Genomic DNA, 16,472 nt, shown 5'->3' with positions numbered 1-16,472 from the left:
TATGTCAATATTTTTCTTTTCCCTAACTGTGTACCTGTAATATCTCTTTCCTTTCTCTAACAGTCGAAAATAACCTTGGAGGACTGAGTTGGCCTACATTCTTTATGCAAATGCTAATAATCTTGCCTTGTACATTTCTTTCCCATAAAAAATACATTCAGAATTTCTTACAGACCAGGTGATCATTAATCTTTGATAACGAAGACTATTACAAAAAGCACTTCCTGCTGCAAACTTCATTTTATCCTTGGAGCCTTATAACTCACTTCTATTTGACTTGCAAATTTCAAGCATACCAGCTTAGCAGAGACAGTGGGAAATGAAAACACGAGTTTGGTTTCTGGTTGGCATAAAATTTATGACCAGAATTACAGCTGCTACATTTAACTTTATAAGAAGACAACTATCAGGCTATTTAAGCTAGAGAGGAAAAAAAAAAACTCTTCTCTTAGAAAACCATTACATGAGAATTCTTAGAAAATCAGAGGAGACTGAAGTTGCATTGTAACTTTAATTGCTGAGTCACGTACAGCTCACTTGCTAAATAAACTCAAGCAGACATGAAAGATTATTACAACCAGAGTTGGGAGAACCTCTTCAAATGCCAACCAAATAACAGGAAGCTTGTACTTTAAAAGATAAAGTGTCCACTGCAAAGCATTTCATCTGGAACATCCTGATATCAAAGCTAACCAAGAGAAGGCAAAAAGGAGGGCTGGAACAATGCTGTAAAATTTTTAAAAAGAACCTATGGCTCCCCCTTCTATTAAGTGAACAACTGCAAAATAATAGAATTATTATAGAGGTAAATACCTACATAACTCAGAAGAAATATAACCATTCAGCTTTATATAAGCAAAACAGTTCTGCTTGAGCCATCCAGGCAATACTCCCACTAAAATAAAACCAGAAGTTTTAAGTAATGTAGCCAGTCCAACTGACTGAGATATCTCCTCGACTTTGAAAAGTTGAGGACTTTGCTTCCAGTAAGAGAATATGGAGAATAGAGACCACTAGCTTCCTGCAAAAACCATCCCATCTTCATACTGATAATGGGAATAGCTACAAACAATAAGGGGGCAGTCTTGACTGTCTTTAAGGAGGTGATTTGCTTCTCAGTTTTAAAAATGCCAGACTATAAAAATGCCCCTCTAAAATGTCCTCTGAGCTTTTAAAATCATTTCTTACAGAGTATAGAGCATATTTTCCTACTTTCTATAATGCCCTGTGTTATCAGAGTTAACAAAGGAATTCAGAGATAAACTTTGATTATGCTGGATGATAATTAAAGAAGATTATTAACTTACAAGGTCAAAGGGCAAAACGAAACAAACCTCTACCAAGAAAACAAATTTAGTAAAAGAAAACTTGCATCCTTAGTTCAAAAAATGCAATCTCAACTCTTATCCCTACATCTTCAGCCTAAACATGCTCTAAATTCCTAATTTGAATGTAGCTGTGAAGATCACCAATGTTATATCAGGAAAACTACAGTCTAACTCATCTAACTCAATACAACAAAATTCACTGTCAAGTCATGATAATATCAAAACTACTCCATAATCAGAAAGCCAATTTTATAAAAATAGCTCTTTAATATATATTACAACTCACCAATGGCCCCAAATCACACTTGTTCTAGTATAATGGCCTTCTAACCGTCATTTTAGAACAATTTTTCTTACTCTTAAATGCAGATTAGCTAAATGTCAACAGATTTTTAGGGATCTGTTTTCTAGAAGCTTGAAAGGAAATGTATCATCATTGCCCATTCTTAACTAATACAGTTTGTCTTCTATACCCTGTCACCTGGGATAGAGACCAACCTAAAATTCTTGAAGGAAATGTTTTATGGTCCTCGTCTAAAAAGCATCAAATTGTGGACCAGTATTAGGACATATAATAAAGAGGAAAAAAATTGTGTGCTTAAGCCAAAAGGATCCATGAATTTTGTTTTTTCCTTCCACAATTGGAAAGTATAGCAAGATGGGGAATACCTAATCCTGAATTCTACACCTCAAAGCAAGAAATACATGCATGTGTGTTGTTGGAAAAACACTGTACACCTTAAGTACTCAAGCTCCACATTCATGTAAAACATACCTGGATCAGTTGCCGATACGATGGCACCAAACAGCAGGCAATCTGTAAAGTAGAAATCTCCGGCAAGTTGTCCAGTTACTTTCATCAGTGTAACACAGCCATACATTATTGATCTGTTCAATAAACATATGTCTACTTTAGAAAAAACATCAACTGCAAAAGATGTTAGAATACAATAAAATAAGACAGGTCTACTATTAGTACTTTGTGATTAATCCCAAATTTACTGCATGTCATTTAAATATCGTAATGCCTTAGCCTTAAGGAAAATTCAAAGAACTTATTACCTATATGAATACATTTTACTGCAAAAGTCCTTAGACACATTCAAGAATACAATACTGCAGAAGTCAAATATGCATTATTTTAAAATTATAATTTGAAGGCTAAAAGTGTTTTAAGCTTCAAGTACTCACCCAATTACAAAACAAGAAATTGCAGTTCCAAGAAAAGCGTATGCTAGGATTGACCCAAGGTTTCGAAAGAAATGTCTCTGATAGGAAAAAAGTTTTACTGTGTTAGAATATTCACGAATTATTTTTAAAAGAAAAGGTTTTCTAATCTAGTGTACTATGCTAATATTAAATGCATTATCCATTAAAAGAAATAACTAAGAGAGGCTTTTTGTACAGGCATTAAATTCAGCATCTCAAAAGGATCAGGAGAGGGAGAAGTGAGGGGTGAGCTGCCCATTTCTGAGCAGCAGCGATGGTAAAGCCCATGGAGTGTAAGGGTGTTCAAAGCATATGAAATACAAAAGCACTTACTCTTTTCAGGCTATATCCCGCATAAAATATGATAGGAGGAAGTAATATGTTGAAAAATACTTCTGGATCAAAAGTAACCTGTTAAAATAAAGAGCTCTTTTAGATGAATTCCCTCAGAAGATTTCTTATTACATTATGAAATGGGCAAAAAGAAAAAAAGATTAAATGTTAAACTGGTGAAAGGCAAGAACAGTACCATTGTGGTAACTGAAAAATATTTCATACAGGATAGCTGGTGTTCCACTTCTCAACCAAATGACAAGGAGATAGCATTGGGACAATCAGTTACATCCTATCTATGCAAAGTAGGTTAAAATGATAGTAAAAATCTTCAACATAAGAGAAAGTATGAACATGTCTTTGCTTTAAATAAAAGAGGCCCCAAACTGGTAACATAAAATTTGGGAGTACAGAATTATTGTTGGCAAGAGGAAACAGACTTCTTGCATAGGTAACATCTCTAAAGGTATATAACATAATATAAAAAGTTTCTGTACAAATCAGATTTCAAGTCCTGACAGCCCATTCCTTTTTATAGGGAATAGTCCCTATAATAATACAGATGTCCCCTTCTGTTCATAAGGCTGCAGTAGGGTTTGACATGAACACAGAGCAGCTACACGCATAGCCATGCTAAAAGTTCATTTCCTAGAGCTTTTAAGGAACTAGAATTTTCCACAGGTAGGAAAAAACTCTAGCTGCAAAGTAAAATTTAAGTTTGTGTGAAATTTTGAAAAGCATTAAAGATGGTCAAAAACACAACCAAGTAGCTGTAAAAGCCAAGTCCCACCAATGTAGAAAGCAGACATGGAGGCAAATGGTCAAGGGTGGATGAAAACAGAGACATGAGGCCCTGAGACATGTCAGGATGGGAACTATGAATGGGTCAGGAGAAAGCAGCTCCAGGAATGTCTGGGAGCCAGTAAGACTGAAACCCAACCTACATCAAGTTTCATGCACACCATGGTACAGTATCTGATACTCAGGTTGAGGCCCTTATGAATCAAAGAAAGATTAAATTGTGCTTAGTATACAACACAAGGGCATCCCTCATGGCTCAGTGGGTAAAGAATCCGCCTGCAACGCAGGAGACACAGGAGATGCAGGTTCAATCCCTGAGTTGGGAAGATCCCTGGAGCAGGAAATGGCAACCCACTCCAGTATTCTTGCCTGAAAAATCCCATGGACAGAGGAGCCTGGCAGGTTACAGTCCTACTAGTTGCAAAGAGTCAGATGGGACTGAGTGACTTAGCACTCTACAACACAATCAAGGCAAGAAAGAATTCAAAAACATATTCATGGAATATTTTTAGGTATTATCATATAAATGCTATGTGCTAAAGTACTATAAAACTCCAAGGGCCATAAGCAAATTGAAAGAAACATTTATAAATTCTGCTTAACTCAATGCCAATTACTACTTATTACAACTGTAAACATTACAGAGTGAAACAAAAACAGTTACAGTACTTAGTTTCAATCAGAAAATCAAACTGTAGACATGACAATTTCCTTAGCACTGCATTACATTCATTAATTGAGGTTTTACTGCATTTGAAAATACCGATTATTCTAAATATCATTAAAAATTCATTATTTTTCTCCTGAATCACTTTGCTGCTATTATATACTTTTTAAAAAATCCAAAGGCTCTCTTTAATGAAGAACTTACCTTTCTAAGCATTTCATTATCTTGAACGTTATTGAGTTCATGTGAACTAATCTCTCCTTTCAGCGTATACTCATAAAATTTTCCACTAACATTTACTAATAAGGTAGTTGGGCTTGACTGCACTTCACAGCTCAGGGTCACGTTATTCACATCACTTGGAACATGAATGCCATATCGAAGCACAAGGCCCACCAAAAGACCTGGAAATAATAAAAGAATAATATAAGCTCTTCTTTCATACAGAAACTACTTCTTGTGTACCCCACACATACCTCTGGATTAGTAACAGAAAATCTCTTATGATAGTTTCCCATAGTTCAAAATTCATTCTTAGACCAAATGCAGTTACATTTTAAAGTGCTACTAAATTCACAAGTCTATGTGCCCAATATAACTCCAGTGACAGGAGGGGGAAATATCCCCAGGGGTAACAATGCATATTGCATTCCTAGATCAAGATATAAATAAGTGATTACGAAAGTAACAAAATGAGGAAATACCTTCAGATCATCTGTACACAGTACATGCTCCAAGGCGTCCCAACCTGACAGTGTAATCTTGTTAGAAATGTGTTTACCACCTCCATCTATTAATACCAATTCACAAGTCCTAACTTCTTGCTATTTTCTTAAGTTATTCCTAAAGCACATGGCCGGCCAAATACAATTTTTACAAACTGGAAAGTTCATGTTTGTAGATTGAGTTCTTCTAATACTAAAGGTTCAGATTTTAATTTTAAAATATGTTTCAAAGTGAAAACATGGACAGAAGAACTGACTTTGACACTATGATATCAATGTATTATTAGAATTTTACCTGGATCATCATATTGATATTCAGTTATGCACAATGTTCTAGGTACTATAAACCTAGATTGATCAAAAATGTTTAAAAATGACTTTATTGTGATATAACTCAAGTACCACAAAGTTTATCCTTTTAAACTGTACAATTCAGTGGCTTCTAGTATATTCACAAAGTTGTATACTGATCACTACTTTCCAATTCCAAAACATTTTCATTGCTCCAAAAAGAAACCCTAGACCTATTAGCAGTCACTCCCCATTTCCCCCACCCCAACTGCCATCCCCTGACAGCCACTAATCTACTTTTTCTCTAGATAAATCTGCCTATTCTGGATATTTCATATAAATGGAATCCTACAATATGTGACCTTTTATGTCTGGCTTCTTTTCCTTAGCATGTTTTCAGGGTTTATCCATGTTGTAGCATGTATCAGTGCTTCATTTGTTTTTATGGTCAAATAATGCTTCAGTGTATAGATATACCTCAACTGCAAATTGAACTCAAACATCCGGAACTTTTCCTTAACTCTGCTTTAATGGCATTTTACGTTCCTGTCTCCTTCCACTCTAACTGGTCAGTCTTTCTTTTAATATATGTGAATGGACTATTATGCTAAGTAGGCCCACAGGGTTCACAAATGAAAACAAGGACCCTCCTTCAAGTAGCTCTCAGTCCACTTGGCAAAGGGAGTGGGACATTAGGAAAGTCTTTCCAGAGGTGTCATCTAAGCAAGTAACAAAGTATGAGAAAATGGTTTCCCAGGTATGAGGACTAGCAGAACATATCCAGTCAAGGAAGAGTGAGAAAACATAGCCCATTCAGGGATTCATAAATAGTTCAGGATGGCTGGGATATCAAGTGTCAAGAGTTGAGGTGTGAAAGACTGGCAGGAGCTGAATCATGAAAGACCTTGCATGTTGGGGAAGGGAGTTTAGACTTTTTCCTGAAAGCAAATGAAGCCATAGAAAGCCTATAAGCAGGGGCTTGACATCAGATTTCTATTTTAGCATGACTGGTCTAGACGACAGAGGTCTGGGAAGGTCAGATAAGAAGGCCACTGAGGTTATTCAGGCACTAAGAATGCAGGGCCTAATCTAAGACAGCAAAGATAGGGAGAGAGGGAGATTTTTTAGAAAGTATTATCTTGTAAAAGAATTTGGTGACTGAGAAGACTGGGAGCAAGGGAGATGAAAAACTAAGAAAAACCTAACGTGACTTGGCAACTAGGTGGATAAGCTGGGCCAGTGAGTGAGGCAGGGGACAGATTTCTAGGGGAAATGCGCAGCTTCATTTTGGACATGTTGAGTTTGATGTACCTGTGATACATGCACAGTTGAGTATGTGGGATCTGGACCTCAAGGAAGGGGGAGGGTCTGGGCTGGCGATATATACTTGGCAGTCATAAGATGGTTGAAGTCAAGTGCAGAAGGGATTACCTAGGGAGCAAACAAAGTGAGAAGAGGACTATGGATATATGCCCAGAGTTTTATGCCAAAATTAAGGGGCTGGTAGAGGAGGAGGAGAGGAGAAGGCGATGGCAGCACCCCACTCCAGTACTCTTGCCTAGAAAATCCCATGGACGGAGGAGCCTGGTCGGCTGCAGTCCATGGGGTCGCGAAGAGTCGGACACGACTGAGCGACTTCACTTTCACTTTTCACTTTCCTGAATTGGAGAAGGAAATGGCAACCCACTCCAGTGTTCTTGCCTGGAGAATCCCAGGGATGGGGGAGCCTGTTGGGCTGCCATCTATGGGGTCGCACAGAGTCGGATATGACTGAAGCAACTTAGCAGCAGCAGCAGCAGAGGAAGAGAAGATGATGAAGGAGTCTAAGAAAGAAAAGCCACAGGCATAGGAAGAACTGAGGAGGAAATGATGAAAACTAGTAAATGCTGCAGCAAAGTCAAGGAAGACAAGCATTAAGAAGTGTCGACTGGGTTTGGCAACAAGGAGGTCACAGGTGACCTTGGTAAGAGCAATTTCAGTGAAGTAGTGGAGGCAGAAGCTAGGCCAGAGTGGGAAGTGATAAAGCAGAAATGGGGAGTGCCGGAGCAGTAGTTGGCTGGGAATGGAGGAGGAAGCAGCAGAGATGAAGGATCCTTCTCGTCAACTTATAGTCACATGTAATTTTTTTTTTAAACGAGCAGCAATGAGTAACTGGTAACCAGTACAATAACATCGACTCTAAAAAACATTTTAACAAAGATTCAGATATTTGAAACAACATGATGGACATTGAGGGCATTATACTAGGTGAAATAAGTTGGACAGAGAAAGACAAATACTGTATTCTCTTTTATGTGGAATCTTAAAAAGAATAAAACAAAAAACAAGCTCAATAGATACAAGCTCTGGTGGTTGCCAGAGGCAGGTGGAAAAGGATGGGAGAAATGGGTAAAAGGGCATAAATTTATTTAAAATTTAATGAATAATAAATGAAAGATTTGATCTTGCTGTTTAGTCACTAAGTTGTGTCCAACTGATCCCATAGACTGTAGCCCACCAGGCTCCTCTGTCCATGGGATTTCCCAGGCAAGAATACTGGAGTGGGTTGCCATTTCCTTCTCCAGGGGATCTTCCAACCCAGGGATCGAACCCAGGTTTCCTGCACTGGAAGGCAGATTCTTTACCACTAAGCTACCAGGAAAAGATACACTTTGAAAATATCTCACCTCCAAAAAACAAAATTAAAAAGTGATGGCTGGATATCAACTGTGTTTGATAAACACTCCACAGTCATTCTGTCTATATGATATAGAAATAGCTCTTTTTTCTACTATCTCACAAGACCTCCTAATTAAGAGGCTCAGTAGTACTAAGTTGTCCCCTTACATTGATGCATAAAAATCACAGTTAAGCTATTACAACCAGCAATAATATCAGCATAAATTCTTCCCTTATCCCCAAGCCTAACTGTGTAAGGAAGAGTACCCACAGGTTCTACTGCACCCCAACCCAATGCTGAAATGTCACTGTGTGTCCTGAGGAGGGCTCAGCACTCAGACAAATCTTATACCCTGGCAGTTAAAAACCAGCAAGGAGAATAATTACTTAGGTTGCAAAAAAATCAGATCTTCTTATTACAGCATCAGACAGCTGAAAAAATTAGAATTTCTTTGAATAAAGTTAACAGATCAAGTTAACTTGGGCTCTGTGAAAGGTCAAATCCTAATCATGGAGTTAAGGCAATTCTCAGTAAAGAGGAAGTACACAAAAGGAGTGCTTTGTTAAGGGGATAAGGCAGAAAATTCTCGCTTCCTACACAGAGGCACAAAAAATATTGATATCATGAAATTTAAAATTATCACCATCAGGCAACAAAGTGTACAACCACAAAGAGGTATCTTTCACAAGAGACAAGCCCCTCCCCTCCTACACATTTCTGACCCTCTTGTGCTGGAGACCCTCCCAAGGACTGAGGACTCAGGCCCTCTGGACCCAAGGCCCAACCACTGTATGAGTCCCATAGTGGAAACTGGTTTTTTTAATGGATTTCAGCACATCCTTCCAGCTTATCATACCAGAAGCCTCTGATAGTCAAAAATATGGAAGAAACATCACTGGGGTATTAAGTATGGCCAAAATTGATAAAGATTTCTACAGATTAAAAGTATACGCATATTTGTATATGTGTGTGTATACGTATATAACATTTATCTGCTTCTTGAAGAATGCTGTTAGATTCTGTCTTAAAAGCTAAGCCAACTATTATGAATCTCAGTCATTATTTTCTCATCTATAAAATGGGGATAAATGACTTTCCCAACATTATTTGGCATTGACCAAACCAGAATTTAAAATCGGCATTTTCTATTTCCAAAGTCTCTATAATTTTCTTATCACCTCCTGGCTCTCATGTCACTAACTTGTTCTCTGGTGGTTATGTCTCCATTCTCTCATGGTTTCCCTCACAACTCACTTTAAAACCCCTGTAACTTTAAGTGTTAACTCCCTTCATATCTGATCTTATGAAATTTAATTTAACATAGTGAAGGAGAAAAAGCACAAGTTTGGAGGGCAGACAGAAGTATCAATTCTGGCTCCATCAAGTTCTAGTCTGTGATTCTAGCGTAGATCATCTCTCATTGAACCTCAGTTTCCTCATACGTAGTGATGATACTACTAACATAGTTCATTTTCATAAATAAGCTTTCTCTCTTCAACATGAGGTAATATGGTTTAAGGGGCTAAGAGAATGGGACTCTGAGGCTGACTGACTGAACTTAATACTTACAAATTATGTGACTTCAGGCAGGTCACTGAACCTCCCTGTGCCCCAATTTCCTCATCTGTAAAATGGGAAAGATAATAGTACCCATCTTACAGGGTCATTATGATGTCATTATGACCATCTAGCAGTGTCTAACATTATAATGCTCAGTAAACACTTCCTATTTAGTCACTAGATTGTAAGTGCTTTGTGGGCAGGGATGATGACTCATCTGTATTTCCCATCATGTCTCATACATCAAAGACAATAAATATTTATTGATGAATCACATTAGTTAAACTTGGGACTCTGGATGCTGTAGTTTCAGGCATAATAAGTACTGCTTCCTTGCTTTTTGCTTTTTATACCATCTAAAAGCACACTGCAGTTTTCAGACTTAGTAACGGTGACTCACTTTGAAGCTTCTTAAGCAAACTAGCCCAATGAACAGAACACTTGGGTACTTCAACACTGTGTTTGTAACTAGGCTCTATTACAATCTAGAAAGTGACCACGTTGGCAATTTAATCTCGCTTTCTTTTTTTTACCCTTGCTTCTCAAAAAGGTAAAGGAGAGGCTTATTTTAAGTAGCATTTTTCCAGGATTTAGGTAGCTAAATCATCAGTGGACTGAATCTAGGCGATCTGGACATTCCCAGAGTAAGAAGTCTTTTCATCTGGAAGTAAAGCTAAAAAATAAAAGAAAGTACTATATTAACATAATAGCTATAATGGTACAAGTTGTAAGAAAAGGCAGATGGTAATTATGACTAGAAAATGTCCTAATTTTCATGGCACTGGAAGTACTTTGAGCCTCACCTATTCTCAAACTGGATTTGGGAGTTGGTCAGGAGGCTATTCATCCACAGCCCCCGATCACCCATATTGAGAAAATGGGACAGGCTAAAGAATGCCAAGTCATGGCAAATCAACCTGATTTGACACCCAGGTAGATCTCTTTTGCTTTATATTCCACAGGAGACACCCTTGTTTCTTCTTCACAAAACACCAATACTAAGGTACTCCATCACTTTTTATTAACTTAGAAACATCAGGGAAGGAAATCAGTAATCCCACTTTTCTCCTTTAGCCCAAGAATTAGAGGAGGTTAATGATATCAACTACCAAAGAACAAATATTGTCAGGGCAATTCTAAGTCCCTATTTGACTTTTGTAAAAAATACTATGTCTGCCTCTTAACTTACAAGACTGAGTCAATTAAAAGAATCATTCTGAGCTTAACCTGAGAAAATGCAGTTATAACAGCAATAATAACGCAATTGAAACTCTCATTTAATGAGCATTTACTTAGGGGTCAGACACAGCTAAAAACATTTCTTCCTCACAATAATGCTACTATCATTGTTCCTAATTTATAGATGACAGTGTAAGAAGGTGAACTTGCCCAAGATCACAGAGCTATTGGCACAGTGAGATAGGAACCCAGGTCTGACTCTAAGGCATGGGCTGGAAATCACGGTGATGGTTTGTTTTGTATGGTACAAGAGCTAAGAATGGCTTTTAAATTTTGAAAGGTTTACAAAAAGAAAAGAAAACAAAACAAACATTTTCACAACACAGTAATTAATGTGATCCACAAAGCTGACAATATTTACTCTGTCAGAAACCCCTTACAGAAACAATTTGCAGACCTGTGATCTAACCATCTTGAACCACTTTATCATACTCTCTCTATAGGAAAGAGGTTACAGTGATCAGTTCCTTATTTTAACACCATAATACTCATTTGGCATTTAATGGAATTTAAGATCCTTTATTTTCTTTATATGACTTGTCTACCCAAGAAGGGTAAGTTCTTTTAAGGTAGGGATCATATATTTCTTTGTATTTTCTGTGCATAACGTAGTAAGCTGAGTAGCAAATGATTGTTGAGGATAGTAAATAAATCACACAGTTATAAAGAGAAATTAAACAGATATACAGTTTATCTGACTAACTCAGCTTAAAGAGTGCTGCAAATAGAATACAAAAACATGAAAAATGAAAACCACCACCCAATATGTCTAAAATCTAAGAATCTTAGGAAGCAGAGATATTCTGCACACAGGCTTAGAATTTTATTACCTTACAAATGAAAAATAAGTCCGAGTTCCTCCATTTTCCTGATACACACAGCTACCTTTTCTTGCTATGCCACCCTTGAGCTGCACATTCCAGAAGTCTGTATTTACTGGAAAGGGATGGGGGTGGGGGGGGTGTGTGGAGAAATGTCTTTTTATGCCAAGGCTTCTCCCACCCATCTGCAAGTCTGAGACACAAAGCTCAACAAGCTCATCAGTTTAAGCCTGTTTCAAATGAAGATAATCTTCACTCACGAACTGCACAGAGAGGACTGTTTATCTGCCCTCATCTCTCCAGCCATATATGCCCTCCTGGTCATCCTAGATTAAGACAGCAATATGCATCTTTTCCTCTCATGAGTCCCCAAGCAGAGGCCAAAATGCCTCTGAGTCTGTGGTTTGATTTGCCCTTCTCCCCTTAGGATCAAAAAATAAAGATAAATAAGAAATCTCAAAAAGAAAGCACACTAAGACACAAGAACTGAAGCCATTTACTCAACAATCTGTCAATAACCTTATGCCATCAGCAAGTCACCCATCGCACTGCATATGCGTGGTGCTCCTAATTACTGTTTGGCGGAACTGTTCTGACCATCCTATAGTACAACACGCTGCTGGAAGATCTTTATCTCTTGTCCTTACCTCGGCACGGCCTGAATTAGAAGGGTCAACCATATGTATTCATATCAGATATCACAAGCCTAGTACAATACATCAAGATGTCATCAAAATTGCCCTAAGCCGCCTTTGGCTTCTTTCTTGTTCAGGTTTTTACTCGGGCTACACAGGAGTCAGCTTTTCATTCTCAACCTCCAAAAGACAGGGCATAGCAAGAGCTGGGTGATGGGGAAAGGTGGACTCTGGCTCCAAGGGAACGCCAGATGCTGAGCAGCAGAGATACTGCTGCAGCTTCAATGGACCTTAAACGAACTGACATCCCAGAGAAATGGATAGCTGGGCTGGCTTCCCCTCCCCCAGTCCTCAATCCAATCCGAGACACCGCACCCACTCCCTTTTCATCCTCAGTCCTGGGTCCCGAGCTCGGTAGGCAGAGGCGGAGATGAGGGGTGCGGAAGAAAAAGGAGGTGGGGTCGGAGGGAAAATGTGTGGACTGGCAGAGGAAAGGGGGGCGCGAGGCCGAGAAAACGGGGGACGAGGCTTAGGAGAAAATGGGGTGAGGCAGAGAAACGAGGAGTGAAGCAAGAAAAAAAGGGGGCGACGGAGAGAAACGGAGATCCGGGAGAAAGGCGAGACAGAAAATGGAAGCAATGGGAAGGGGAGCCGTACGTAGGCCGAGCAGAGCCAGGAGAGGTGAGGCAGCCGGCGGACAGAGAAAGGGGGAGCGCCCGGGGCAGACACGGGGTTGAGACACTTGCCATAAATCATAGCCAGGCCGGTTTCGTGCAGGAAGCGGGCCCGGCGGTGCTTGAAGAGCCAGATCGTGAGAATGGTAAGCGTGAGCAGCAGGATGAAGATGAGCAGGTTGGCGCTGTCCTGCCGGTGGCTCTCCTCAGCTTGCTTCTCTGACACGATTTCCTCGTCCATGGCTCTCGCTTCTCCGCCAGCGCCGTCCGAAGCCCCGGCCCAGCCAAAGACTCCCACTGCGAGAAGTAACCAGAGCGGCCGCGTGAGCCAGCGGGCCCGGGGGCCGCCGCCGTCGACGCCGCGGCGGAGGGGCGCCCGCAGCCAGCCGCGTCGAGCCATGACTCCCCCCACCGCCCGCCCCGCTCCTCACCCGCAGCCGCCCGCGGTCGGACCACTCCCCGAGGGCTCACGGGAAAGGGGCGGGGCCCCAGGGAAGCCGTCGGAGCGCGCGCCGCCGCCGCCGCCGCCGCTCTTAAAGCGGACGCGCCACTCCCAGCTCGCTGGGCCCTATGACTTTGGCCTTCTGTCCCCCGCCACATCAGTTTACCCCCAGGCTCCGCTGCCAGGGAATGAAAGGCCGTCGAATCTAGTCCACCGCCTTCTGGAAAAGAAACCTGGGTTCAGAGTAATCAAAGCAGTGGCAGATTGCGCTCAGTCTAGTTTGATCCTATTCTTAAAGGTCTCAGAGGAATGGATCTTTCATAAACCATCTAAACATTGTCGCCCAGTGTCCCTTAACAGGATAAGAAGTTGTCCTCTTGGGAAGGTCCTAAATCTCCATCTTTAATTTAAATTGGATTTTCCTTGTTGTGTCCTCAAAGGGGGGAAAAATAGCACTGTAATAGTTCATAAATAATTGACTCAAAGGCAAGGATTCTGCGTGTGTCTTTATGCTCGGTTTTCTTTACACGTAAACACCCGATCTAAGTCATCTCTTAAAGATAAACTCCTCAATCTCGCAAAGATTCAGTCGGTTTGTGCTCAAATTTCCCTTTGCTCTAGTCTCCTCCCTCCCCAAGAAGAAATCTTTTGTGATGTGATTTGTTTCTCCTTTTCCTCTTGCTCCTTTCCTCTGCCATCTTAAAGGAGATTTCCCCAGCTCAGAAGCCACCTTTAACACGGTATCTCATCTCTCTTCTTCAAAGAGTATTTTCCCTGTTCTCAGCCTCTCAACCTTGCACCCAGAATTTTCACAGTTCTCACCACTCTGAGAACAGTGGATTTCTATTTTCTCCCTTCCTCTCAGATCACTCATTAGTCTTTGTGGGCTTTTTGTTCTCTCTAGACTTTCTCTAGATGTTTCATTTCTACTTCTGCAGGAATGAACTCCAGTTCCAAGACCTGACCTGCTACTCTCCCTCAGGCCTCTACCTGTTGGATGGTGAACATATGCTGGTGAGACTACTACCAATTGCCAAAATTAAGGATCTTTTTTAAAATTATATAGCTGTGCTGGGTCTTAGTTGTGGTACGTGGGATCTAGTTCCCTGACCAGGGATTGAACCCAGGCCGCCTGCATTGGGAGTGTGGAGTCTTAGCCACTGGATCACCAGGGAAATCCCCTAGAAATGTTTTTGAATGAGCTCATTTCACCCCTACCAACACATGTTCTTTGTCATTTTTTTCATACTGTTGATGATACTAGCTATCCATCCAATTCCTATCATACTGCCTAGAAGTCATGACTCTCAAACGTTTTCATCCCATGGCCATATAACCTCTTTGCTAACACAAACAACATCCAGGCAACTCCCAGCTGTCCCGATGTGGATTCACTCCCATTAACCAGTTAAGATGGTAAGCTTAAAAATAAGAAAGTTCTGGAATGGTGCTTATCTTGGAGTTCTGGCCCCGTTGGGTCAGAATCTGTGCCAGTGACTGTGAACCCATTTTCTCCTCTTAGTACCTGGGTCTGCCCCTGTCTTCCCAATTTCATGGCTGCTTGTCCCTATACCCTACCTCCGGCCTAAGCACACTGCCCTGTACACACAAGGCTGCGCTGTGTAGAAACAAAAAACCCAAGTGAGAATCATTCCCAGTGTCTCCACTGCCTCTCTCCCCAGACCTATCTCTGTCACCCCAGGAGACCTAGCAAATGAGCAGCCCAACTTCTTCAGGCCTAACCACCCAATCCAAGGCTCTTTTTGCCCCAGTACGAAACCATTTTTTATTCTCCTAGTGTTTGGAACTTAAGGGAAAAAAAAAGTCACAGACTGCTCGCTTGACTACAATCAGCAGAATTCTCCAAGCTCCAGACTCTACCTCTGATTACATGGCCCCAGCAACTTAGTGTCTTCCCCTACCCCCTCCCTAGCAACGTCTTTATAGCAGGGTTCCAGAAGGAGTGTTGAGAGGGCAATAACTCTGTCAGGCAGGCCACCTCCTAGCAGGGGAGCCCTTGGCTCCCCTCAGAGTATACTTCTCTTCCAACTCAACACTACCTGGTGTGACTCTTGCCCTCCATTTTTCCTCTCACTGCTGCTCCCCCTGCCAGTTCTTGTCCTGTGCCTTCTGGAATGCCCTCCATTAGGAACAAAGTACCCAACGCTCTCAGTTGCTGCATGATGCCGGCTACATCTCCCCCTTTCCCCAGTCCCTGAATCTTGCCTAGCACATCACATGCTCTGCAGCTGTTTCAAGTGGAGGCTGCTTATTTCCTCACCACTCCACAGTCCTACACACACACACACACACACACACACACACACACACACCCCTCACCACTCCACAGTCCTACACACACACACACCTCACGCCCTGTATCAGGTTGCCTGAAGGAGGAGCTGGCACTCCACTGCTACCCATTGATTGCATTCCAAGCTCCTAACTGCCCCACCCTGCCCTGAACACTAACACCCTCTCCTTCCTTAGTCCTCGAATGATTTCCTGATCACTCTCACACATTCAGCAAGGACTTGGGTATCTGGTTCACAACTTCCCCTCCCCTCCCTCCCCTCTCCACCTCCAAACCTACACTCCCTTAGCCCCGCCTTCGAAGCTCAAACAGGTAAGTCACCTGGAATTTGAGCCCTGCCTCCATTTTTACTAGGAGAATGAAGATCCTCAAAAATACAGTCTTCACTGTCCTCACCCTGAAGTCAGTCTCTTTCAGTATGCCATCAGTGCCCATGCCTTCCTCCTCCTCTTCAGCCCCAGTGCAAGTGGTATTCCCTCCTCCCTTATGAAGCACGCCTCAGTCTACACCCAGCATTCCACCACACACTTCCTGCCTCTTTCAGGGTCTACTACTCCAAGAATCATCTTCCTCCACCATATTCAGCGGCTCCTTCTTCACCACCCTTTCTGTTTTCCAAAACCACGTTCAGGGACTTTCCCAGCAGTCCAGTGGTTAAGACTCTGCCTTCCAATGCAGGGGGTGCAGGGTTCAATCCCTGGTGGGGAACTAAGGTCCCACATGCCAAGGGATGCAGCCAAAAATTAAACACACACACACACACACTTTCAGGTT

At 41.3% G+C, this 16,472-nt stretch overlaps 1 protein-coding gene across 1 annotated transcript in view; it reads right to left on the bottom strand.

The window, feature by feature from the left end:
• SLC9A6 (solute carrier family 9 member A6) overlaps positions 1-13,390 on the bottom strand; it is a 50,778-nt gene extending 37,388 nt beyond the window's left edge. Inside the window, 6 exon segments of the mRNA XM_052662926.1 lie at positions 2,104-2,216; positions 2,520-2,596; positions 2,871-2,948; positions 4,543-4,742; positions 13,015-13,239; positions 13,374-13,390. Coding sequence (XP_052518886.1) covers positions 2,104-2,216; positions 2,520-2,596; positions 2,871-2,948; positions 4,543-4,742; positions 13,015-13,183 — 637 coding nt within the window. The 5' untranslated portion in view covers positions 13,184-13,239; positions 13,374-13,390.
• Between the last annotated feature and the right edge of the window lie 3,082 nt (positions 13,391-16,472).

Source organism: Budorcas taxicolor, chromosome X, assembly GCF_023091745.1.
Source record: "Budorcas taxicolor isolate Tak-1 chromosome X, Takin1.1, whole genome shotgun sequence".
NCBI classification, from domain to species: Eukaryota; Metazoa; Chordata; class Mammalia; order Artiodactyla; family Bovidae; genus Budorcas; species Budorcas taxicolor.
Note: the sequence above shows the minus strand (reverse complement) of the source record. Positions and strands in the feature narration are given on the sequence as shown.